Below are 25,467 nucleotides of genomic sequence, written 5' to 3' on the forward strand. Positions count from 1 at the left end.
TTATCTTAGGCGGAACACATACACTCTTTCTTTAAATATTATGTTACCTATAGATTTGGGGTAGATGTTCTTTATCAAGTTGTGGAAGTTCTACGCTGTTGATAATTTTCTGAGCATTTTTATCATGAATAAGTGTTGAGTTTTATCGAACACCTTTTCTACATCAATGAGTATGATCATGTGATTTTTCTTTTCTGACATGTTTTTATGGTTAATTACATAGATTATTTAAATATTGAACCAGCTTTGAATCTATGGAAGGAATCCCCTTTGGTCATGCCATTTGATTCTTTTATAAAATGTTGAACATTTGCTTGCATTTTGCTAAGAGATTTTGCATCTAAATGTAAAGAGATATTGGTCTGTTGTTTTGTGTGGTTTTTTTGTTTTTGTTCTGGTCTTTGCGTCATTTTGGTATTAAGGTTACTGGTCTCATTAAATACATGGGAAGCAGTCTCCTTTTCTATTTCCAGGAAGGCGTTGTGTAGAATTGGTGTTAGTTCTTTAAGCATTTGGTAGAGATTGGCAGTAAATCTGTCTGTGACTGGAGATTTTCTTTTGGGAGTTTTTAAATTATGAATTTGACCTGCTTTTTTATTTTATTTTTTATTTTTTTGAGATGGAGTCTCACTCGGTCACCCAGGCTGGAGTGCAGTGGCATGATCTCAGCTCACTGCAACCTCTGCCTCCCAGGTTCAAGCAATTCTCCTGCCTCAGCCTCCTCAGTAACTGGGACTACAGGCATGCGCCACCACACCTGGCTAATTTTTTTTATTTTTCGTAGAGATGGGGTTTCCCCATATTGGCCAGGTGGGTCAAGAACTCCTGACCTCAAGTGATCTGCCTGCCTCGGCCTCCTAGAGTGCTGCGATATAGTCATGAGCCACTGCACCTGGCCTGTTGTGTTTTTTAGAAACGGGCTTGCTCTGTGGCCTAAGCTGCAGTGCAGTGATGTGATTATAGCTCACTGCAGCCTCAAACTCCTGGGCTCTAACAACCCTCTCACCTCAGCCTCTCAAAGTGCTGGGATTATAGGCATGAGCCACTGTGCCTGGCCTTGATTTTCTTAATAATTTTCTTAATAATTTCTTAATAATTATTTGAGTAGTGCTATTTAAATTGTTTATTTCCTAATCATAGATGTTTGTGGTTGTGTTTTTTTTTTGAGACGGAGTCTCACTCTGTCGCCCAGGCTGGCGTGCAGTGGCCAGATCTCAGCTCACTGCAAGCTCTGCCTCCCGGGTTCACGCCATTCTCCTGCCTCAGCCTCCCAAGCAGCTGGGACTACAGGCACCCGCCATCTCGCCCGGCTAGTTTTTTGTATTTTTTAGTAGAGACGGGGTTTCACCGTGTTAGCCAGGATGGTCTCGATCTCCTGACCTCGTGATCCGCCCGTCTCGGCCTCCCAAAGTGCTGGGATTACAGGCTTGAGCCACCGCGCCTGGCCATTTGTGTTTTTTGAGAAATTAGCCCATTTCATCTTACTTGTCAGGTTTATTATATCTGGAGAATTATTCATAATATTTCCTTACTATAATTTTTATATCTTCAGGATCTGTGATTATATCCCCTGGTGCATTCCTAATGTTGGTGATTTGTGTCTTCTTTCTTATTATTTCTATTAGTCATATTAGAGGTTTATCAATTTTACTGGTCTTTTAAAAAATGCTTTTTTTCCATTTTTCTCTATTTTTCTGTTTTCAATTTCATGATCTCATTTGTATTATTTTTTGCTTGCTCTGGTGTTGCAGGAAGTCAGGGACCCCGAACGGAGGTACCGGCTGCAGCCACAGCAGAAGAACATAAATTGTGAAGATTTCATGGACATTTATTAGTTCCCCAAATTAATACTTTTATAATTTCTTATGCATGTCTTTACTGCAGTCTCTGAACACAAATTGTGAAGATTTCATGGACATTTATCACTTCTCCAATCAATGCTCTTATAATTTCCTATGCCTGTCTTTACTTTAATCCATACTCTTAAAATTTCGTATTCCTGTCTTTACTTTAATTTCCTATGCCTGTCATTACTTTAATCCCATCATCTTTGTAAGCTGAGGATGTTTGTCGCCTCAGGACCCTGTGATGATTGCATTATGTGCACAGATTGTTTACAAAGCATGTGTGTTTGAACAATATGAAATCTGGGCACCTTGAAAAGAATAGGATAACAGTGATTTTCAGGGAACAAGGAAGATAACCATAAGGTCTAACTGCCTACAGGGCCAGGCAGAACAGAGTCATATTTCTCTTTTTACAGTAAGCAAATAGGAGAAATATCACTGAATTGTCTTCTCAGCAAGGAATAGCCCTGGGAAAGAAATGCGTTCCCAGGGGGAGATCTCTAAAATGGCCGCTCTGGGAGTGTCTGTCTTATGTGGTTAAAGATAAGGGATGAAATATGCCCTGGTCTCCTGCAGCTCCCGCAGCCTTGCTAGGATTAGGAAATTCCAGCCTGGTGAATTCTAGTCAGACTGGTTGTCTGCTCTAGAACCCTGTTTCCTTTTAAGATGTTTATCAAGACAATGCGTGCCCAGTGGGACATGGAACCTCATCAGTAATTCTAATTTCACCCTGGCCTTGTGATCTCACTCTGCCCTTCTGCCCTTGTAATCTTTTATTGCCCCTTGAAGCATGTGATATTTGTGATTTACTCCCTGTTCTTACCCTCCTCCCCTTTTGAAATTTCTAATGAAAACTTGCGGTTTTGTGGCTCAAGGGGCATCACAGAACCTGCCAATATGTGATGTCACCCCCAGAGGCCCAGATGTAAAATTTATCTCTTTGTACTCTTTCTCTTTATTTCTCAGACCAGCAGACACTTAGGGAAAATAGAAAAGAACCTACATTGAAATATTGGGGGCTGATTCCCCCAATACTTTGATTTTATTTTTCTTTTTGTTTTCTGTATGTGGAAGTTTCAAGTATTGATTTGAAATGTTTTCTAATATAAGCATTTAGTGCTATAAATTTCCCTCACAGCTCTTGTATACTGGTGTATCACACATTTTTATATGCTGTATTTTCATTTGGTTCTGGGTAGATATTTTTGTTATTCTTTGTTTGTTTGTTTCTATTTCTCATGAGATTAGACTTCTTCTTTGACCCACAGATTATTTAAAAGGGAGTTGTTTAGTTTCTAAGTGTTAGGAAATTTTCCTGTTACCTTTTTCCTATTGATTTCTAATTTGATCCTATTTTTTTTTTTTTTTTTTGAGGTGGAGTCTCGCTTTGTCGCCTGGACTGGAGTGCAGTGGCCGGATCTCAGCTCACTGCAAGCTCCGCCTCCCGGGTTTACGCCATTCTCCTGCCTCAGCCTCCCAAGTAGCTGGGACTACAGGCGCCCGCCACCTCGCCCGCTAGTTTTTGTATTTTTAGTAGAGACGGGGTTTCACCGTGTTAGCCAGGATGGTCTCGATCTCCTGACCTTGTGATCCGCCCGTCTCGGCCTCCCAAAGTGCTGGGATTACAGGCTTGAGCCACCGCGCCCGGCCATTTGATCCTATTTTGGTTAGAAAGCATACTCTGTATGATTTCAGTTTTTTTAAAGTCACAAGACATAATCCCAAAAGTCCCTGTGGACCTCTCTCTTCTGTTTTTGTCTCCCTTCTCTCTGTTGGTCAGGGTAGTTTCTATTTTCAGGTTCACTGGTTCTCTCCTCTCTCCTTTCCACTCTGTTGTAGAGCCTGTCTATTGAGCTATTTATTTCAATTCCTTCATTTTGTTTTGAAATTTTATTTGAGATGGAATCTTGCTCTGTTGCCCAGACTGAAGTGCAGTGGCATGATCTCTGCTCACTGCAACCTCTACCTCCCAGGCTCAAGTGATTCTCCTGCCTCAGCCTCCCAAGCAGCTGGGATTGTAGGCACCTGCCACCACACCTGGCTAATTTTTATATTTTTAATAGAGACAAGGATTCATCATGTTGGCCAGGCTGGTCTCAAACTCCTGATCTCAGGTGATCTGCCCACCATGGCCTCTCAAAGTGCTGGGACTACAGGTGCAATTATTTCATGTTTTTATTTTTTATTTATTTATTTATTTATTTTTAGATGGAGTCTTGCACTGTTGCCCAGGCTGGAGTGCAATGGCGCAGTCTCGGCTCACTGCAAGCTCCACCTCCCAGGTTCACACCATTCTCCTTCCTCAGCCTCTTGAGCCACCAGGACTACAGGTGCCAGCCACCATGCCTGGCTAATTTTTTTGTACTTTTAGTATAGAAAGGGTTTCACCATGTTAGCCGGGATGGTCTGGATCTCCTGACCTTGTGATCCGCCTGCCTCAGCCTCCCAAAGTGCTGGGATTACAGGCGTGAGCCACCATGCCTGGCCTCATGTTTTTATTCTTAAAATTTTTATTTGATTTTTCATTGTCTTCTATTTTGCTTCTATTTTTCTACCTTTTCTTTTGATTCAAGCATTTATGTAATTGCTCACTGGGGCCTTTTCATGGGATGTGCTTTAAAATTCTCTTGTTAGAGAGCCCTGGGTGGTGGGGTGAGCGTGGAAGTCTGCCTCCCTGCCCCCACCTTAGCTGAAGGCGGTGGGGATGGAGCCATATTTTTTTTCCTGGGGTGTTTTCCTAGAGCTGGGTGGTTACTGTCTAAAAGTTTTCTGGCTTGTTAGGCTGATACCTTACTGGGGCTTTTTTTTTTTTTTTTTTTTTTTTACCATTACCAGGTTGATTAGCATTTCCAGGTTGATTCTTCTTCAGCTGCAACTATAGAATACATGAGATGACAAAACCACCCAAGTCCCAGGGGCCCTAGCCAGCCTGCCTTTCTCCACCTTTCATATTCATCTTATGTTTGTTTTTTGGTTTTTTTAATGTCAATTTTTTTATTTTATTATTTTTTTAAATTATATATATGTTCTAGGGTACATGTGCACAACGTGCAGGATTGTTACATATGTATACATGTGCCATGTTGGTGTGCTGTACCCATTAACTCGTCATTTACATTAGGTATATCTCCTAATGCTATCCCTCCCCCCTACCCCCACCTCACAATAGGCCCTGGTGTGTGATGTTCCCCTTCGTGTGTCCAGGTGATCTCATTGTTCAATTCGTATCTGTAAGTGAGAACATGCGGTGTTTGGTTTTCTGTTCTTGCAATAGTTTGCTGAGAATGATGGTTTCCAGCTGCATCCATGTCCCTACAAAGGACACGAACTCATCCTTTTTTATGGCTGCATGGTATTCCATGGTCTATATATGCCACATTTTCTTAATCCAGCCTGTCATTGATGAACATTTGGGTTGATTCCAAGTCTTTGCTATTGTGAATAGTGCCGCAATAAGCATACGTGTGCATGTGTCTTTATAGCAGCATGACTTATAATCCTTTGGGTATATCCCCAGTAATGGGATGGCTGGGTCAAATGGTATTTCCAGTTCTAGATCCTTGAGGAATCACTACACTGTTTTCCACAATGGTTAAACTAGTTTACAGTCCCACCAACAGTGTAAAATTGTTCCTATTTCTCCACATCCTCTCCAGCACCTGTTGTTTCCTGACTTTTTAATGATTGCCATTCTAACTGGTGTGAGATGGTATCTCATTGTGGTTTTGATTTGCATTACTCTGATGGCGAGTGATGATGAGCATTTTTTCATGTGTCTGTTGGCTGCATAAATGTCTTCTTTTGAGAAGTATCTGTTCATATTCTTTGCCCACTTTTTGATGGGGTTGTTTGTTTTTTTCTTGTAAATTTATTTGAGTTCTTTGTAGGTTCTAGAAATTAGCCCTTTGTCAGATGAGTAGATTGCACCATGCCCAGTTAATTTTTTGTAATTTTAGTATAGACGGGGTTTCACCGTGTTAGCCAGGATGGTCTGGATCTCCTGACCTTGTGATCGCCTGCCTCAGTCTCCCAAAGTGCTGGGATTACAGGCGTGAGCCACCGTGCCCGGCCTCATGTTTTTATTCTTAAAATTTTTATTTGATTCTTCATTATGTCTTCTATTTTGCTTCTATTTTTCTACCTTTTCTTTTGATTCAAGCATTTATGTAATTGCTCACTGGTGCCATTTTATGGGATGTTGTTTAAAATTCTCTTGTTAGAGAGCCCTGGGTGGTGGGGTGAGTGTGGAAGTCTGCCTCCCTGCCCCCTCCTTAGCTGAGGGTGGTGGGGATGGAGCTACATTTTTATTTTTTCCTATGGTGTTTTCCTAGAGTTGGGTGGTTACTGTCTAAAAGTTCTCTGGCTTGTTAGGCTGATCCTTTACTGGGGCTTTTATTTTTTTTCTTCTATTTCCATTACCATTTCCAGGTTGATTCTTCTTCAGCTCCAACTACAGAATACATGAGATGACAAAAACACCCAAGTCTCAGGGGCCCTAGCCGGCCTGCCTTTCTCCACCTTTCATATTCATCTTATGTTTGTTTCAAATATAACTTCCAGGATGGTTATCTACACTTAATAGGAGAAACAGAGAAAGGTGTTTACTCCATTTTGTCTGGAAGTAGAAGTCCTTTATTTTTATTTTTTAAAGTATATTATTTTATTTAACAATCAGCAGTACATAGTAGTTTGACAAAGCAGAAAGTGCATGCATTTCCCTTTCAGTGTTAACTTTGAACACCTGGCTGTCTCTCTCCATGCATATTTATGGAGATAAGTGTTGGGCATTGTAGTAAGGCAAAAAAAGAGATGAACAGATGAATGAATGAAGAGACAGAAAACTGGCATTGCTTAGTAATAAATAGGTTTAATAACAAAAAATTAATGTTACTCGAATTTAAAAAGAAAAAGTAACTAGAGAACTAAAGAAATTGCTGTTCTTCAAGAGAATTATATTGAACAACAGAAAATTCTTGTTTTTGTAATATTTCTCTAAGAGTGAAAGAAAAAAGGTAAGACAGTTATGAGAGACTCACTGTGTTTGTGTCCACATGATTAGACATTCAACCTTGCTTACATTTATTCTCCCTCACTATTGTACTCTATGGACTGTTTTTTAAATTGTTGTAAAATTATTTTTACTTTGTCAAGATTTACTTATTTAAGTTTTTGTTCTGGACCCATATTTATTCCTGTAACTGTTTTTCTCAATTTAACATCTAAAGTCTCATTATACCATGTGTTCTACATTGATCAATTAAGTGGTTCCAACCACCCTCTTGCAAGGACAAAAAAGAAAAATATATCTGGTCTTAATAACAATGCAGTAAGCCAAGAAAGAAAAATAAAATGTATAAAGATTGGGGGAAAAAACAGCCGTCATTACCATTCATCCTGTAGTAATTTTATTCCCTAGTTCTTCATTGTGATCCTTCCTTTTTTCTTGGGTGGAGTGGTGGATTTCAGTATCAAGTAGTTAAAATGTTCTTCTCTCAACCTGTGTCTTGAATAATGAGAAGAAAATGTTCTTCTCTGTGTCTTTGCATGTTTGAGAATCCCTACTAAATTTTTTAGCTCCATAATACATTTTTGTTCTCAGAATAATTCATAGCTTTCCATCTCTCTTTATAAAAAAATCATGTTGGGTGGTGTGTGTATTTCATTAAATTCATGTCCTTATTGAATTACTCTATAGTGCAAGCATTTTTAGAAGATTTCTTGTATTCTTTGGATCTTAATTTTCCCAGAATGTGTTCATCCTTTGATGTTTTCCATAGTATGTTCTTTCTCTCCTGTATTGTTGTCATTTCTGTGCATAATGATAATGACAGGATCCTTTTTTAAAAATACTGTTGATCCTAACGTGGCTGGTTTTAGCCAGACCCCTAATTGGCTGTGATTAGTACAGATGGGTTCTTGTAGACACTCCTCCAAAACTATTTGTGACATTTGTCTTCTCTTCTAAGCTGCATCCAATGCATTTGATGTTGCATTCACTGTTCCTTTTTAATAGCAGAGACCTTGGGGTAGGGGAAAACCTGTCTGAGAAAACCTGTAGCTCTTTGTTGTAGACCTGAAAACTGTTCTTTCCCCTCCCAAGTTTGAATAAATACTCCTGGGGTCTCATTCTCCCAACTCTACCTGTTGCCTCAAAAATTGGCAGGCCCCTGGCAGCCCCTCCCAGTGTCTGCAGGAGCGTAGTGTATAAGGGCTTCTGCTCTTGATGGTGTATTTCCTTGACTTTTCCTCTCAAGCTGCCTACTCTACCTGCATCTCCCCATCTTTTAACAGTGACTATTAAATGATGGCCCATCAGCATTGTTACTCTCATTCCTAAACTGATTTTCAAAGGATTCTTTTTTTTTCTATCAGATAAATCATTTAGGAAGAGATCCATTTGAACATTCTTGTTTATAAGCCGAAGAACGGTTTCCACAGAGGAACAGTTTGAAGATTGACAAAAATGGGGATAATTTGTGAGAGTGAATGCCTGGAGAGTATCAGAGAACACCTAGAACGTGCAATAAGAGGATACATGGAAGGGCAACTTTTCCTTTGAGACAGGAAGGGCGAGACATATGGCTGAAATGAGTGAATTTATATAGAGTTGGAATTTCCTCTCGATGGCTTCTTCTTCAGGTAACCACAAAGTCTGAGCACTGTCAAAAATACTTCGTGGGCCAGGCATGGACTCCTGGTGGATTGCCTGACCTCAAGAGTTCGAGACCAGCCTGGACATCATGGTGAAACCCCGTCTCTACTGAAAATACAAAACAAGCTAGCCAGGCATGGTGGCGTGTGTCTGTAATCCCATCTACTTGGGAGGCTGAGGTACAAGAACCACTTGAACCTGGGCGGTGGAGGCTGCAGTGAGCTGAGATCATGTCACTGCACTCCAGCCTGCGTGACAGAGCAAGACTCTGTCTCCAAAAAAAAAAAAAAAAAAAGGCATGGTGGCCAGTGCCTATAATCCCAGCACTTTAGGAGGTCTAGGCCGGTGGATCACCTGAGGTTGAAGACCATACTGGTCAACATGGTGAAAAGTTGTCTCTACTAAAAATACAAAAAAGTTAGCCGGGTGTGATGGCAGGCATGTGTAATCCCAGCTACTCAGGAGGCTGAGGCAGGAGAATAGCTTGAACCCAGGAGGTGGATGTTGCAGTGAGCCAAGATTGCACCACTGCACTCCAGCGTGTGCAACAAGAGTGAAACTCCATCTCAAAAAAAAACCAAAACAAAAAACCCAAAACTTTCTGTTTGGTTTCTCCTCCACCTTTCCTATGACTATCAGCTTTACCCATTATGTCAGTAATACTTTCTGGATAGCTAATAGAGGGTGAATGTGCTTATATTTTAGGAGCCAGTGACATTCAAGAATGTTATTGTAGACTTTACTGAGGAGGAGTGGAGACAACTGAGCCCTCCACAGAGGAATCTGTACAGAGAAGTGGCGCTGGAGAACTGTAGGAATCTAATCTATGTGGGTAAGAGCCGTTTTCTTTTGTAATTGAAAATCTTCCTATTTGAGGATCTTTGCTTCCTCGGTTATTAACAGCCATGCATCTTCATAGCATTTTACTCTGCTGGGCTTATATAGTCCCCAAAACCAAAGGTTTAAAGTCTAGTTGGCCCTCAAGACACAAGATGTTCCAAATACATTTTCCCCCAGGTAAATTGTCTTTATTTTGAAAAGTTGATATTAGGAGCTTTCTATACTACTCCTCTGTTAAACCTCACAGTAGCTGTCATTCAGTGAGCCAAATACTAAGGGGTTAGGGCTGAATTTTCAGATATTTGTTATATCTTTCTCTCCCCATGGGTGGGCTGTCATCCCTTCAAAGCCAGTGTTATCTCCCAGCTGGAGCTAGAAGAGGAATTGTGGATGATGGGCTGGGCACCCCTAACAGTCACTTGTCCAGCTGAGAAATAGAAGCATGAAGTTCTTGGAATTGGTCAATGAAGAAGGCATTTCTTACAGTGTTGTCTGAGGAATTCATCTCATAGTCATATCTGTTTTATTCTTTATGTTGCTATCCTATCAGTTTCTCCTTCATATTTCTCAGAGGAAGATGTGTTATTCCTTAACTAAGTTCACATTTCCTTTTGTTTTCAAACTTCCTTCCCTTCTTTTCTCACCCATCTCTTTCCACTCATCTCTGTTCTATGGCTTTGCAGGCATGATGACGCCTTCTCACTCCAGCATTCTCAGCTTTGTCTTGCACAGCCTCCTTTCTTTAGGCATTTAGCTTTTCATGACTCTTTCACCCAATAAATAGAAATACACATACTGTACATTGTCAGTCTCACTGCTTCAGAGCAAGATTTGGTTAAAACTTCCTAGAAAGGAGTTTAGCCACATGTATCAAGAGTTTTAATAATACCCTTTTAGTCATTCTTCTGACAGGACCCCTGTCTTGTAGATATCATAGAGGTCAACAATGAGTCATGAACAGTTCTGTTCCCTTGGCATTGTAAGTAAGTGATTTCAATATCATGGCATTGTGGCCGGGCGCGGTGGCTCAAGCCTGTAATCCCAGCACTTTGGGAGGCCGAGATGGGCGGATCACGAGGTCAGGAGATCGAGACCATCCTGGCTAACACGGTGAAACCCCGTCTCTACTAAAAAAATACAAAAAACTAGCTGGGCGAGGTGGCGGGCGCCTGTAGTCCCAGCTACTCGGGAGGTTGAGGCAGGAGAATGGCGTAAACCCAGGAGGCGGAGCTTGCAGTGAGCTGAGATCCGGCCACTGCACTCCAGCCTGGGCGACAGAGCGAGACTCCGTCTCAAAAAAAAAAAAAAAAATCATGGCATTGTTTATGCAAATTATGAAATATCTAAACATTGAAAAATTATGTTATTAGAAACATGATATTCACAGAAATTTTCAGTGATGCGGCTAGTGCATTATGTAAAGAAAGTAAGATAGGAAATTTTAACTACACTTAAATTTAGCAATAGAGGGAAATATTTAAATCAAATAACACTTATTATATATTGACTCTCCTCCCACCTTTAAATGCAGTTATTATGATAGGCTATTAAGTGTAATTTTTCTCCTTATTTTCTACCCAGGCATTTCTTTTTTTTTTTTTTGAGACGGAGTCTCGCTGTGTCACCCAGGCTGGAGTGCAGCGGTGCGATCTCGGCTCACTGCAAGCTCCGCCTCCCGGGTTTATGCCATTCTCCTGCCTCAGCCTGCCTAGTAGCTGGGACTACAGGCGCCCGCCATCTCGCCCGGCTAGTTTTTTGTATTTTTTAGTAGAGATGGAGTTTCACCGTGTAGACCAGGATGGTCTTGATCTCCTGACCTCGTGATCCACCCGTCTCAGCCTCCCAAAGTGCTGGGATTACAGGCTTGAGCCACTGCCCCCGGCCTTTTTTTTTTTTTTTTTTTTGGTATTTCTTAGTAGAGATGGGGTTTCACCATGTTAGCCAGGATGGTCTCGATCTCCTGACCTCGTGATCCACCCATCTCGGCCTCCCAAAGTGCTGGGATTACAGGCTTGAGCCACCGCGCCTGGCCCCCAGGCATTTCTTAAGACTTGCTATTTCTGTCCCTCCTTCCTACTTCTGGGACTTGCTATTTCTGTCCCTCCTTCCTACTTCAGTGTACTGACATCCCTGTGTATTTTGGCTCTTTTGCCCCCATTTGTTCAACAAACATTTATTGGGCACCATGCAGGAAAGGATCTAAAGGGAGCACTCCAAGATGTTGAGGATAGGGATTGCTGTTGAAGCTGCAAGTGATTTTTCTTTCCTCCTTTATTCTCTTTCATTTATTCTAAACTTTCCACAATGGGCATATTTTCATTTAAAAATCCAACAGAAAGAAACACTCTGTATGATATATACTGTTACCATGTGCGTTTTCCATAATTCCTTCCTGATTAAATTTGTTTTTGCTTCTCAACCATTATTTTGGTTTCTAAAGACTGTCCTGCGGAAATTACTTATTCAGAGGCAACCATTAGATTTCTTCTAAAAACAGGCTAACCTTTTTCCAGCTTTCTTCATCTTCAGTCTTTCTGACATACTTTGCCATTTTGATTATTGACTTTGGGTATAATAAAAGTGTATTGTGGAAATTTTAGAAAATACAAATAAGCAAAAACTAAAATTTTAAATCAGTGATTCCATGTCTTGGAGAGAGGTAGCTCATGGGCATATGATATGTTTATTTATTATCTAATATCTAGAATAATCATTAGTCATCATATAAAATAACTGACAGACATTTAATTTTATGGATTTATCATTACTGATTAAATTAGGTACCTGGGATTGAACATTTAGGTTATTGCCAGTTTCTTCCTTTTATAAATGATACAGATTTAAACATCCTTGTAACTGTCTTGCACATTTGTTCCATCAGAGCTTAGTATAAAATTCTTAGAAAATGAACTTTTTGCAGCCAAGATGATAAATAACAATCACTTAAAGCTTTTGTTAACATGTTGTTGATATTTTTTTTCAGAAGGGCAATACTAGTTTGTTTCCCTATCCCTCAGTCATACCTGCATGTGACCTGGAACACGTTACAGTTCATGGTTTTTCATTGCATTTTTATTACTGCTGAATTTTTTACATTTTTCAATGTAGTTACTGACCCTTTACTTTTTTTTTTTTTTTTTGAGACAGAGTCTCGCTCTGTCGCCCAGGCTGGAGTGCAGTGGCCGGTTCTCAGCTCACTGCAAGCTCCGCCTCCCGGGTTTACGCCATTCTCCTGCCTCAGCCTCCGAGTAGCTGGGACTACAGGCGCCCGCCACTTCGCCCGGCTAGTTTTTTGTATTTTTTAGTAGAGACGGGGTTTCACCGTGTTAGCCAGGATGGTCTCGATCTCCTGACCTCGTGATCCGCCCATCTCGTCCTCCCAAAGTGCTGGGATTACAGGCTTGAGCCACCGCGCCCGGCCTGACCCTTTACTTTTTATGTTTTATAAATTATCTGATCTTCTCATCAACCCATTTTTTCATTAATGTGAAAATATGTTTTCAGGATACAGATCTGCACTGTATAGTACTAATGCATTTGGCTCTTAAGGCAACTGAAACACGGCCAGTTCTCATTGGGATATGCTATGAGTATAAAATACACCCCAGATTTTGTAGACTTAGTAAGAAAAGAAAGACTGTAAAATATCTCAATACTTGTTATACTGAATCCCTGTTTAAATGATAATATTTTGGATATGTTGGGTTGAATAAAATGTATTCTTAAATTAATTTTACCTGTATTTTCTTACCTTTTCAAATGTGGCTACTGGAAAACTTAAAAATAAATGTGTGCATCATAGCACTTGTGGCTCTCATTATATCTCTGTTGAAAAGCAGTGATACAAATAGTAGATTCCTGTATATTTTGACTACTTTTCTCTTTTAGCTTTTTTTGAGTTCATTATTATTACAAAAATAAAACATGCTTGATTAAAACATTCAAACCATATAGAAATTTTAAAAAATACAAATCCGCTATAAAAAATCTTTCATCCCGGCCAGGCGTGGTGGCTCACGCCTGTAATCCTAGCACTTTGGGAGGCCAAGGCAGGTGGATCACGAGGTCAGGAGATCGAGACCATCCTGGCTAACACGGTGAAACCCAGTCTCTACTAAAAATACAAAAAAATTAGCCGGGCATGGTGGAAGGAGCCTGTAGTCCCAGTTACGCGGGAGGCTGAGGCAGGAGAATGGCGTGAACCCGGGAGGCGGAGCTTGCAGTGAGCTGAGATTGCACCACTGCACTCCAGCCTGGGTGACAGAGCAAGACTCCGTCTCAAAAAAAATAAATAAATAAATAAATAAATCTTTCATCCCTCTGTAGTTCCAATGATAGCAGTATTAAGCCATTGAGTACAGAATCTGGGATATGTTTTGCTTATCATAAGGTTTATGTGTGAAGCCACATTATCCCTAATTTTCTACCCTCAGCCTGCAGTCACCAGAGGACTGAAGACTCAGCCCTATCTTCTGAATTATTCCTTCCCTCCACCTAGGTTGTATAGGCCACTTAGCCCCATGGGGATTTCTAAATTTTGAAAAGTAATGGCCTTCTTTTTTTCAGAAAAAAGCGATTTTATTATAATAGACAATTTTTTTCTAATACAATAGTGAAACACTACTTATTTGTGTTAATGATACCAAGTTGAGTCTTCTACTCATCTGGGGCTTTGCTGATGCTAATCACAGTTATGTGCTGTTAAAAATGAAGCTTCTGTCTTTCCAAGAATTTGTCCTAGGCTTGAGCTAACTGCTAACTCAGTTGAAGTGATATTGTATTGGTGGTGACTATATCTTGTGCATTGGTTTGTATATTTATTTATTCCACAGGGATCTGTTGTTCAATGTGGTTGATTTAAATTCCAAGCTTTAATTTTGTAATTTAAACAACATACATTCACATGTGTGCTTGTAAAGAAAGAAGTCTGCTATTGGTCAGAATCATATAGACTGTGTCACAGATAAGGAAGCACCTGCTATTGGTTGTTTCATTACTATGGAGAAGACCTTGCCACCTAAGTGAAACAGTTAAGGGATGGGTTTAGAACGCACATTTGCCACTATTGCACAGGAGAAATCTCAGGTTCTATGTGGGTGATGGGAATTTGGATTGAGCTGATAAGGGTCAGTCTAGGAAAAGTTCCCCTAACATTCTTCAGATTTTTCTTATTGCATCCTTCACAACTTGTCTGTTATTGGTCGAATCTATTTTTTTCTTCCTGATTTGAGATCCCATCTTTATCCAGTGCTGTATTTCCATTAATTGATTCAATAAATGTGTAATGAGTCTTGCGTCTGGAGATGTAACAGTGAAGAAGACCTAAAAAGTGCTTTCTTTGAAAGAGCTTATATGCATGTAGCAAATGACTCTTTTTTAGTTATTCAGAAATTCTACAATAATTTTAAATATAACACCATCTCATGGATGTATTAATATAGGATCAGAAATATTTTTTGTGTATGTTTCATCCACAGTTGAATAAGACTCCATATATCTGAGTACTCCAGGACTTTAATAATTTAATAACAATGTATAGGCATTGTGGCCGTAGGCCATGCTTCCCTTTTGTCCGCCATCACTGACACATTTTCTTATAACTTGTGTACAACAGGTTCCCCACCTTTCCTAAAGAACTCTTATCTTTTAGGGAGGTACACAATTATTATTTACTAATTTCTACACTCTTTATAACTGTGTTTTCGGTGTTTTGTTGTTTTTACAAGTAGTGTCATTATATTTTAAAAATTCTAGAGAATGGGAACACACCTGTGTCTCTTGCCCCCTCCTTTGATTCATTCATGCAGTAAATATTTGAGTGCCACCTGAATGACAGGAGCCCTTCAGGAAATATGGTTATGAAGCTACACAGGTAAAGCCACCATCCAGATGAAGCATATTTTCTAATGAGAGACAATATACAGTAAGCAAGTAAATAATTGGAAATAATTGGATATGTGATAGAATTTTTGGTAGTAATAAGTGCAAAGGAGAAAAAGAAATCAGAGTGAAGAGATTGGGTACGGCAGAGGGGCTTTTTTGTTTGTTTGTTTTTTGTTTTTAGGTGTTTTTTTTTTGGCTAGAGTGTTCTGGGAAGTGCTTTTTAAAGAGATACTTCAGCATAGATTAGAATTAAGTAAATGAAGGAACCAAGGGAAAATCTAGGAGAAGAGTAAGCAATGTTAGAAGGCCAGAATAGAGGAGAGTGAGCAGCGCCAGAGGAAATGAGCATCAAAGTGCATAGACACCAGAACCCTGCAAGCATTTGAATTTTGTTCCAAGTGGTATAGAAATTTTGCCATTAGATCTGAGTTCTACATTAAATGATCACAATAGCTGCTGTGTGAAGAATAGGCTGCAGGGAGGCAAGAACAGAAGTAAATACAAACCAATTAAACTATTCTAATTATTACAGGCAAGTGGTAATTATAGCTTGGTTAAGGATGCGAGTGTCAGAAATAGTGAAAAGTGGCAAGATTGGGAATATATATTAAAGTTAGAGCAAATAAGATTTGTTCATGGCTTGGCTATGCAGGGGTATGGGAAAGTGGAAAGAATTGTAGTTTTTAAGTATTTTTGTCTCAGCAGCTAGAAGCTAACATCAGCTGAGATGGGTAGGACTAAAGGAGGAGAATGTTAGTGGAAATGGATGGCTGTAATCAAGAATTTGTTTGGGAGCATATTAGGCATAAGATTCCAATTAGAGATTTCAGTGGAAATTTTGAGTTTTGGTGGGAATTCAACAATGGAATACAGGGAAGGAAAGATAAATTTGGGGCGTGTTCTGTTCATATACATGCTATCAAACTAATGCCTGTGACCAGATGGAATCACTTATTAACATGAATATGAATAGCAGAAAGATCATTAACAGGAACTAAAGGTTAATGTTTTCCTATGTTAGGAGGTGAAAGAAGAAGAACAAGGCCGGGCGCGGTGGCTCAAGCCTGTAATCCCAGCACTTTGGGAGGCCGAGACGGGCGGATCACGAGGTCGGGAGATCGAGACCATCCTGGCTAACACGGTGAAACCCCGTCTCTACTAAAAAATACAAAAAACTAGCCGGGCAAGGTGGCGGGCGCCTGTAGTCCCAGCTACTCGGGAGGCTGAGGCAGGAGAATGGCGTAAACCCGGGAGGCGGAGCTTGCAGTGAGCTGAGAACCGGCCACTGCACTCCAGCCTGGGCGACAGAGCGAGACTCCGTCTCAAAAAAAAAAAAAAAAAAAAAAAGAAGAAGAACAAGCCCAGCAAAGTGCCTGAGAAGGAAGGTATGAAATCTTGGAGAGTATTATATCTGCCTCCTGTTCCCCTGTCCTCTTTCCTTTAAATGAAGGATAAAGACACAGGATGTCTTTGGCCTATGGATGTCCAGTTGTACCATCACTATTTACTGAAAAGGCTATCCTTCTTCTATTGAGTTGCTTTTGCAATTTTGTCATGTCAAGTACTGCCAACAAATTTAAGAGGAAAAGAATTGTCCATTCGATTTCTCCAGGTGGTCACTTGCGACCTTGGCAAAAATGATTTCAGATGAGTTGTGGGGATAAAAATCTTGGCCGGGCGCGGTGGCTCAAGCCTGTAATCCCAGCACTTTGGGAGGCCCAGACGGGCGGATCACAAGGTCAGGAGATCAAGACCATCCTGGCTAATACGGTGAAACCCCGTGTCTACTAAAGAATACAAAAAACGGCCGGGCGCGGTGGCTCAAGCTTGTAATCCCAGCACTTTGGGAGGCCGAGATGGGTGGATCACGAGGTCAGGAGATCGAGACCATCCTGGCTAACACGGTGAAACCCCGTCTCTACTAAAAATACAAAAACTAGCCGGGCGAGGTGGCGGGCGCCTGTAGTCTCAGCTACTTGGGAGGCTGAGGCAGGAGAATGGCGTAAACCCGGGAGGTGGAGCTTGCAGTGAGCTGAGATCTGGCCACTGCACTCCAGTCCGGGCGACAGAGCGAGACTCCGCCTCAAAAAAAAAAAAAAACAGAATACAAAAAACTAGCCGGGCGACGAGGCGGGCGCCTGTAGTCCCAGCTACTTGGGAGGCGGAGGCAGGAGAATGGCGTAAACCTGGGAGGCGGAGCTTGCAGTGAGCCGAGATCCGGCCACCGCACTCTAGCCTGGGTGACAGAGCCAGACTCCGTCTCAAAAAAAAAAAAAAAAAAAAAAAATCTTATAGTAGATTCACGAGAATGAGAGATGAGTCCTATAATTTTTTCTACAGAGGGAAGTGGGGTAAAAAATTGATCACTTGGATGAATACAGAGAGGTGCATTTGAATGTGTGTGTTTGTGCATGCACACCTGTGTGTTTTGGTGGAGATAGTACATACAGCATGCTTGTGAGGTGATTGGAATGGTGCAGGAAGAGAAAAAAATAAAGATGCCAGAGAAAGGGAAACTATTATAGAAACAAAGTATTTGAGTGAGTGAAAGGGGATGGGATGTAGTGAACAAGAATTATCAAAGGCCTTTAATACATTGTAGCAGCAAAGAATATGTGTATTCTCATGTATACATGAGAATGTATACATACATACATACAAATAAATGTGGATATATATACACCACATATATATGTATATTCCTCATAACAGACTAAGAAAAGCTGTATGATCTTATCAACAGATGCAGAAAAAGCTTTGAACAAAATTCAACACCACTTGTAATTAAAATATCTAAAGAAACCCATTCAACTACAAATAGATGGGAACTTCCTTAACCGAATAAAGCATGTGTATTATGTCTGTGGCTAATGTTAGAATTAATGGCAAGAGACTTAAGTATTTGCCTTCTAAGATTATTAAGAAGTCAAGGCCAGGCACGGTGGCTCAAGCTTGTAATCCCAGCACTTTGGGAGACTGAGGTGGGCAGATCACAAGGTCAGGAGTTCAAGACCAGCCTGACCAACTTGGTGAAACCCCGTCTCTGCTAAAAATACAAAAAATTAGCTGGGCGTGGTGGCAGGCACCTGTAATCCCAGCTACTCAGGAGGCTGAGGCAGGAGAATCCCTTGAACCTGGGAAGCGGAGGTTGCAGTGAGCCAAGATCGTGCCACTGCACTCCAGCCTGGGCAACAGAGTGAGACTCTGTCTCAAAAAAAAAAAGAAAGTCAAATATGTCCTCTCTAACTCCTCATACTCAACATCATACTGGAAGTCTTAGCCAGGGAAATAAGAAGAAAAATTATATAGATTGGAAAGGAAGAAACCAATTTTTATTCATAAATGAAATGATGGTCTATGTAGGAAATTGAAATGAATGTAACTTCTGGACCTAAGTGGGTATATCAAGGTCACTAGACACAAGTATAACATACAAAAGTCAATTGTCATATATAACAAAAAAGAACAATTAAAATTTGAAATTTAATTTAGAAAACATTATTTAAAACAGTACACACACACAAAAAATGAAGTGTTGAGGTATAAAGCTGAAATATTATTTTAGTATCTGTATGTGAAATACTACAAAACACTGATGAAGGAAATCAAAGATCTGATTAAATGGAAATGTAGTCAGTATTCATATATTGGAGGAATTGATATTGTTAAAATGCCTATTCTTTCAAACTTGTGCTATAGATTCAACACAACCCTAATCAAATTTCAGGGAAGCTATTTTGAAGATATTGGCAAACTTATTCTAAATTTTTTTATAGAAAGGTAAAAGACCAATGCAACATTAGAGAAGAACAAAGTTATAGGACTTGCATTACCTGACATTAAATACATCACAATGTTTTATAAATCTAGAGCAATGAAGGTGTCATGGTATTGGTGAAAGAACAGACACGCAGATCAATGGGACAGAATAGAAAGCCCAGAGACAGACTCACAAATATAGTCAACTGATATATATATATATATACACACACACACATCTATATATACACACACATATATATCTACATATATATACACACACATATATATATCACAAAGGCAATTCAATGAAGAGAAGACAGTCTTCTCAACAAGTGCTGCTGAAACAATTAGACATACATATGTCCTCTCCCCTAAAAAATGAACCTAGACACACATCTTATACCTTACACAAAATTAACTCAAAATGTATTATAAATTAAATGTCAAATGCAAAGCTGTACCACTTGTAGAAGAAAACACAGGAGAAAATCTATGTGACCTTGTTGGATATTTGTACCTTGATGAAATTTTAAGTACAACCCCATAAAACAAAAAATTGACAAAAGCTTTATTAAAAGAAAAAAACCATTTTTACTTTGTGAAATATTATGTTAAGAAGGTCAAATGGCAAGTCATAGACTGAGAATATATTTTCAAATCACAAAAGACTTGGGTTCAAAATATACAAATGACTCTTAAAATTCAACAATAAGAAATTAAGCAACCTAATTATAAAATGAGAAAAAAACGCTGGACACGGTGGCTCATGCCTGTAATCCCAGCACTTTGGGAGGCTGAGGCGGGTGGATCACGAGGTCAAGTGATCCAGACCATCCTAGCTAACACGGTGAAACCCTGTCTCCACTAAAAATACAAAAGAATAGCTGGGTGTTGTGGCGGGCGCCTGTAGTCCCAGCTCCTTGGGAGGCTGAGGCAGGAGAATGGCATCAACCCAGGAGGCAGAGCTTGCAGTGAGCCGAGATCACGTCACTGCACTCCAGCCTGGGAGACAGAGCGAGACTCCGCCTCAGAAAAAAAAAAAAGAGAGAGAGAAAAAAAACAGTTGATCTTTGACAAAGGTGCAAAAGCAGCTCAATAGAAGAAGGATAGCCTTTTCAGTAAATGGTGGTGGTGCAACTAGACAAACATAGGCCAAAAAAATTGAACCTCAGCCTGAACCTCACATTTTTACAAAAATTAACTAAAAAATGGATTATATACTTAAATGCAAAACTAAAACTACCAAACTTCAGAAAAAATAGGAAAAAACTTTACATCTAGGGCTAAGTAAATAGTTCTGTTATTTTACACCAAAAGTATGAATCATTGAAGGGAAAATGGGGGAAATGGCAAGTTGGACTCCATCAAAATTAAGTGTTTGCTCTTTGAAAGACTATGAATAGAAATAAAAATAATTACAGACCACTAAAAATATTTGCAAGCCAATATTCACAAAAGAACTCATGTATAGAACATATAACAAACTCTAAAACCACAGGAGAAAAACAAATAATCCAATTAGAAAATGTGAAAAGGACATGAAGAGATATTTCACTTAAGAGGATATTCAGATGGCAGGTAACCTATCGGGGGGAAAACCCCACCCCTGTTATTAATCGTGGGTTCTTTTCTATTTCCTAAGCATCTCGGCTGGTTTGAGAAATAAAGGGAAAGAGTACAAGAGAGAGAAATTTAAAGCAGGGTGTCCGGGGGAGACATCACATGTTGGCAGGTTCCATGATGTTCCCCGAGCCGTAAAACCAGCAAGTTTTTATTAGCGATTTTCAAAAGGGGAAGGAGTGTATGAATAGGGTGTGGGTCACAGAGATCACACGCTTCACAAGGTAATATCACAAGGCAAGTGGAGGCAGGGCAAGATCACAGGACCACAGGATGAGGCAAAATTAAAATTGCTAATGAAGTTTCAGGCACGCATTGTCATTGATAACATCTTATCAGGAGACAGGGTTTGAGAGCAGACAACCTGTCTGACCAAAATGTATTAGGTGGGAATTTCCTCATCCTAATAAGACTGGGAGCGTTATGGGACTTATTTCATCCCTTCGGCTTCGACCGTAAAAGGTGGCCACCCCCACGGGGGCAGTTCATAGGCCTACCCTCAGGGGCGCATTCTCTTTCTCAGGGATGTTCCTTGCTGAGAAAAGGAATTCAGCAGTATTTCTCCTATTTGCCTTTGAAAGAAGAGAAATATGGTTCTGTTCCATCCGTCTCACCAGCAGTCAGTTTAAGGTTACCTCCCTTGTTCCCTGAACATCGCTGTTACCCTGTTCTTTTTTCAAGGTGCCCAGATTTCATATTGTTCAAACACACATGCTCTACAAACAATTTATGCAGTTAACGCAATCATCACAGGGTCCTGAGGCGACATTCATCCTCCTCAGTTTATGAAGATAACAGGATTAAGAGATTAAAGTAAAGACAGGCATAGGAAATCACAGGGATATTGATTGGGGAAGTGATAAGTGTCCATGAAATCTTCACAATTTATGGTCAGAGACTGCAGTAAAGACAGGCATAAGAAATTATAAAAGTATTAATTTGGGGAACTAATAAATGTCCATGAAATCTTCACAATTTATGTTCTTCTGCCGCGGCTTCAGCTGGTCCCTTCATTCGGGGTACAACAGTAACCAGGTGAAAAGATGTTCCATATCATTAGCCTTTAGGTAAATGCATTAAAGTGACAATAAGATATCATTACCTATCACAATAAAAAATAGTAACAATAAAATGTTGGCAATGATGTGGAGAAACTGGATCACCCATACATTATTGATGAGTTTGGCAATTCCCTACAAAGATAAATTATTCTGTGCCTTGACTGCATCAACTTAAATATCAAGTTGTGATATTGTACCATAGTTTTACAAGTGTTATCATTGGGGGAAACTCAATAAAGGCTACAGAGGATCTCACTGTACTATTTCCTACAACTTCATGTGAATCTGCACAATTTTATCTGAAAATAAAAATTTGATTTTTAAAGTGGGCAACATATCTGAAGAGACACTTCATCAAAAAATATATACAGGCTGGGCACAGTGGCTCACATCTGTAATCCCAGCACTTCGGGAGGCTGAGGCAGGCAGATCACAAGGTCAGGAGATCGAGACCATTCTGGCTAACATGGTGAAACCCCATCTCTACTAAAAATACAAAAAATTAGCCAGGCGTGGGGCAGGCGCCTGTAGTCCCAGCTACTCAGGAGGCTGAGGCAGGAGAATGAAGTGAACCTGGGAGGCGGACCTTGCAGTGAGCTGAATTCACACCACTGCACTCCAGCGTGGGCCACAGAGAGAGACTCTGTTTCAAAAAACAACAACAAAACAAAACAAAGATATACAGATGACAAATCAGTATATAAAAATTTACTAAATATCATTTTTTTGGGAAATTCAAATTAAATCAACAATGAAGATACCACTACACACCTATCACAATTGTTAAAATCCAAAATCAGGAAAATTGCAATTGCTATTAACAGTTAGTCTGTGGGGTGCTGGAAACTCTCATGTATTGCTTGAGGGAAATCAAAATAGTACAACCACTTAGAACAGCAGTTTGGCAGCTTCTTACAAAGTAAAACAGTCTCATCACATGATCCAACAATAGTGTCCCTAGGTATTTGCACACTGATTTGAAAACTTATGTGTGCACAAAACCTGTACACAAATGTTTATAGCAGCCATATTCATATTAACCCAAAACTGGAAGCAAATAAGATGATGTTCAATAAGTGAATGCATAAACAAACTGCAGTACATTTCTACAATGGAATACTAGTCATTAACAAAAAGGAGCATAATGCAAAACATGGATGAATCTCAAATGCATATTTCTAGGTGAAACAAGGAAGTTTGAAAAACCTACATACATAAATTATTGGAATGATTGATTCCATTTATATGATATTCTGGAAAAGGCAAACTATAAAGATCATTGTTTGCCAGAGATTTGGAGGACAAAAGAAAGATAAAGCCTGGGTGTGGTGGCTCACACCTGTAATCCCAGCACTTTGGGAGGCGGAGGTGGTTGAGTTGTCTTGAGGTCGGGAATTTGAGACCAGCCTTGCCAATGTGGTGAAACCCCATCTCTACTAGAAAAAAAAAAAAATTAGCCGGGCAAGGTGGCACACACCTGTAGTCCCAGCTACTTGGGAGGCTGAGGCAGGAGAATTGCTTGAACCCAGGAGGCAGAGGTTGCTGTGAGCCAAGATGACACCATTGCCCTCCAGCCTGGGCGACAGAGCAAGACTCCATCTGGCCTGGGCAGCTTGGTGAAACCTGGTCTCTCTCGTGTGTGTGTGTCGGAGTTTTGCTCTTGTTGCGGAGGCTGGAGTGCAGTAGTGGCATGGTCTCCACTCACCTCCGCCTTCCGGGTTTGGGTGGTTCTCCTGCCTCACCCTTCCCAGTGGCTGGGATTGCAGGCATGAGCCAACATGCCCGGCTAATTTTTTTGTTTTTGTTTTGTTTTGTTAGAGACAGAGTTTCTCCATGTTGGTCAGGCTGGTCTCAAACTCCCGACCTCGAGTGATCCACAAGCTTCGGCCTCCCAGGGTGTTGGGACTGCAGGCCTGAGCCAACATGCCCTGCTAATTTTTTTTTTTTGGTAGAGACGGGATTTCTCCATGTTGGTCAGGCTGGTCTCAAACTCCGGACCTCAGGTTGAGAGGTGACAGTGTGCTAGCAGCCCTCCCTCTCAGCACCTCCGCAACCTCGGAGTCCACTCTGGCGGCACTTGAGGAGCCCTTCAGCCCGCCACAGCACCGTGGGAGCCCCTCTCTGGGCTGGCTGAGGCTGGAGCAACCTCCCTCTGCTTGCAGGGAGGTGTGGTGGGAAAGGCGCGGGCGGAAATCAGGGCTGCCCACAGGGCTCGTGACCCAGTGCAAGTTCTGGTGGGCACCAGCATGGGCTCAGAGGGCCCCGCACACAGGAGCAGCCGGCTGGAGCTGCTGGCCCAGAGCAGTGAGGGGCTTAGCACCTCGGCCAGCAGCTGCTGAGGTTGCTGGGTCCCCTAGCAGTGCCAGCCCGCCTGTGCCACACTCAAATTCTCACCCGGCCTTAGCTGCCGCCCTACGAAGCAGGGTTCCGAGCTGCAGCCCGCCATGTCTGAGCTTCCCCGCTGTAGTGGGCTCCCATGAGTTCTGAGCCTCCCTGACGTGCTCCGGCGCCTGCCCCGTGGCACCCGGTCCCATGGACAGCCAAAGGGCTGAGGAGTGCAAGCCCCACTCCAGACTGGGGGCAGCTCTGCCTGCAGCCCTGGTGCAGAATCCACAGAGTGAAGCCAGCTGGGCTCCTAAACTGGATGGGGACTTGGAGAACTTTTATATCTAGCCGGAGGATCGTATGTGCACCAATCAGCACTCTGTATCTAGCTAACTCTGTATCTAGCTAACTAGCACTTTGTGACTCTCTCTGGCTCAAGGATTGTAAAAGTACCAATCAGCACTCTGTCAAAACGGACCAATCAGCTCTCTGCAAAACAGACCAATCAGCTCTCCGCAAAATGGACCAATCAGCAGGATGTGGGTGGGGTCAGATAAGGGAATAAAAGCAGGCTGCCCTCCAGGCAGCAGTAGCAACCAGCTTGGGTGGTGTTTCACACCATGGAAGGTTTGTTGTTTCCTTGTTTGCTATGACTCTTGTTGCTGTTCACTCGTTGGGTCCACGCTGTCTTTATGAGCTGCTGTAACACTCACCGGAAGGTCTGCAGTTGCTCTCCTGAAGCCAGCAAGACCACCGACAAACCCACCAGGAAGAAGGAACAACTCCAGAGGCACTCACTACCTTTAAGAGCTGTAACACTCACCATGAAGGTCTGCAGGTTCACTCCTGACAGTGAGACCACGAACCCGCCAGAAGGAAGAAGCTCCGGACACATCTGAACGTCTGAAGGAACAAACTCTGGATGCACCATCTTTAAGAACTGTAACAAGGCGAGGGTCCGCAGCTTCATTCTTGAAGTCAGTGAGACCAAGAACCCACCCATTCCAGACCCAAGGTGATCCACCGGTCTTGACCTGCAGGTGTACTGGGATTGCAGGCGTGAGCCACTGTGCCAGGCCTAATTTATTAATCAGAAATGAATTGATCAGCCTGGCCTGGTGGCTCACATTTGTGATCCCAGGAGTTTGGAGGCCGGGGCGCGACAGATCACTGGAGCCTAGGAGTTCCAGACCGGCCTGGGCAACATGGTGAAACCCTGTCTTTTTTTTTTTTTTTCCTGAGGCGTGGTTTTGCTCTTGTTGCCTAGGCTGCAGTGCAGGGGTGCGGTCCCGGCTCGCGGTGGTCTCTGCCTCCCCGGTTTGGGTGGTTCTCCTGCCTCACCTTCCCGAGTGGCTGGGATTGCAGGCCTGAGTCACCATGCCTGGCTAATTTTGTATTTTTTTTTCTTTTTTGGTAGAAACGAGGTTTCTTCGTGTTGGTCACTCTGGTCTCAAACTCCCGACCTCTGGTAATCTGC

General features: G+C 41.4%; 1 protein-coding gene across 1 annotated transcript in view; it reads left to right on the forward strand.

Annotated features, from left to right (window-relative positions):
• RBL2 (RB transcriptional corepressor like 2) overlaps positions 1–25,467 on the forward strand; it is a 127,959-nt gene that overhangs the window by 7,634 nt on the left and 94,858 nt on the right. Inside the window, exon 2 of the mRNA XM_033218404.1 lies at positions 9,205–9,331. Coding sequence (XP_033074295.1) covers positions 9,326–9,331 — 6 coding nt within the window. The 5' untranslated portion in view covers positions 9,205–9,325. The remainder of the gene's footprint in view (positions 1–9,204; positions 9,332–25,467) is intronic.

The sequence above is a fragment of the Trachypithecus francoisi genome, unplaced genomic scaffold (assembly GCF_009764315.1).
Source record: "Trachypithecus francoisi isolate TF-2019V2 unplaced genomic scaffold, Tfra_2.0 Lachesis_group10, whole genome shotgun sequence".
NCBI lineage: Eukaryota > Metazoa > Chordata > Mammalia > Primates > Cercopithecidae > Trachypithecus > Trachypithecus francoisi.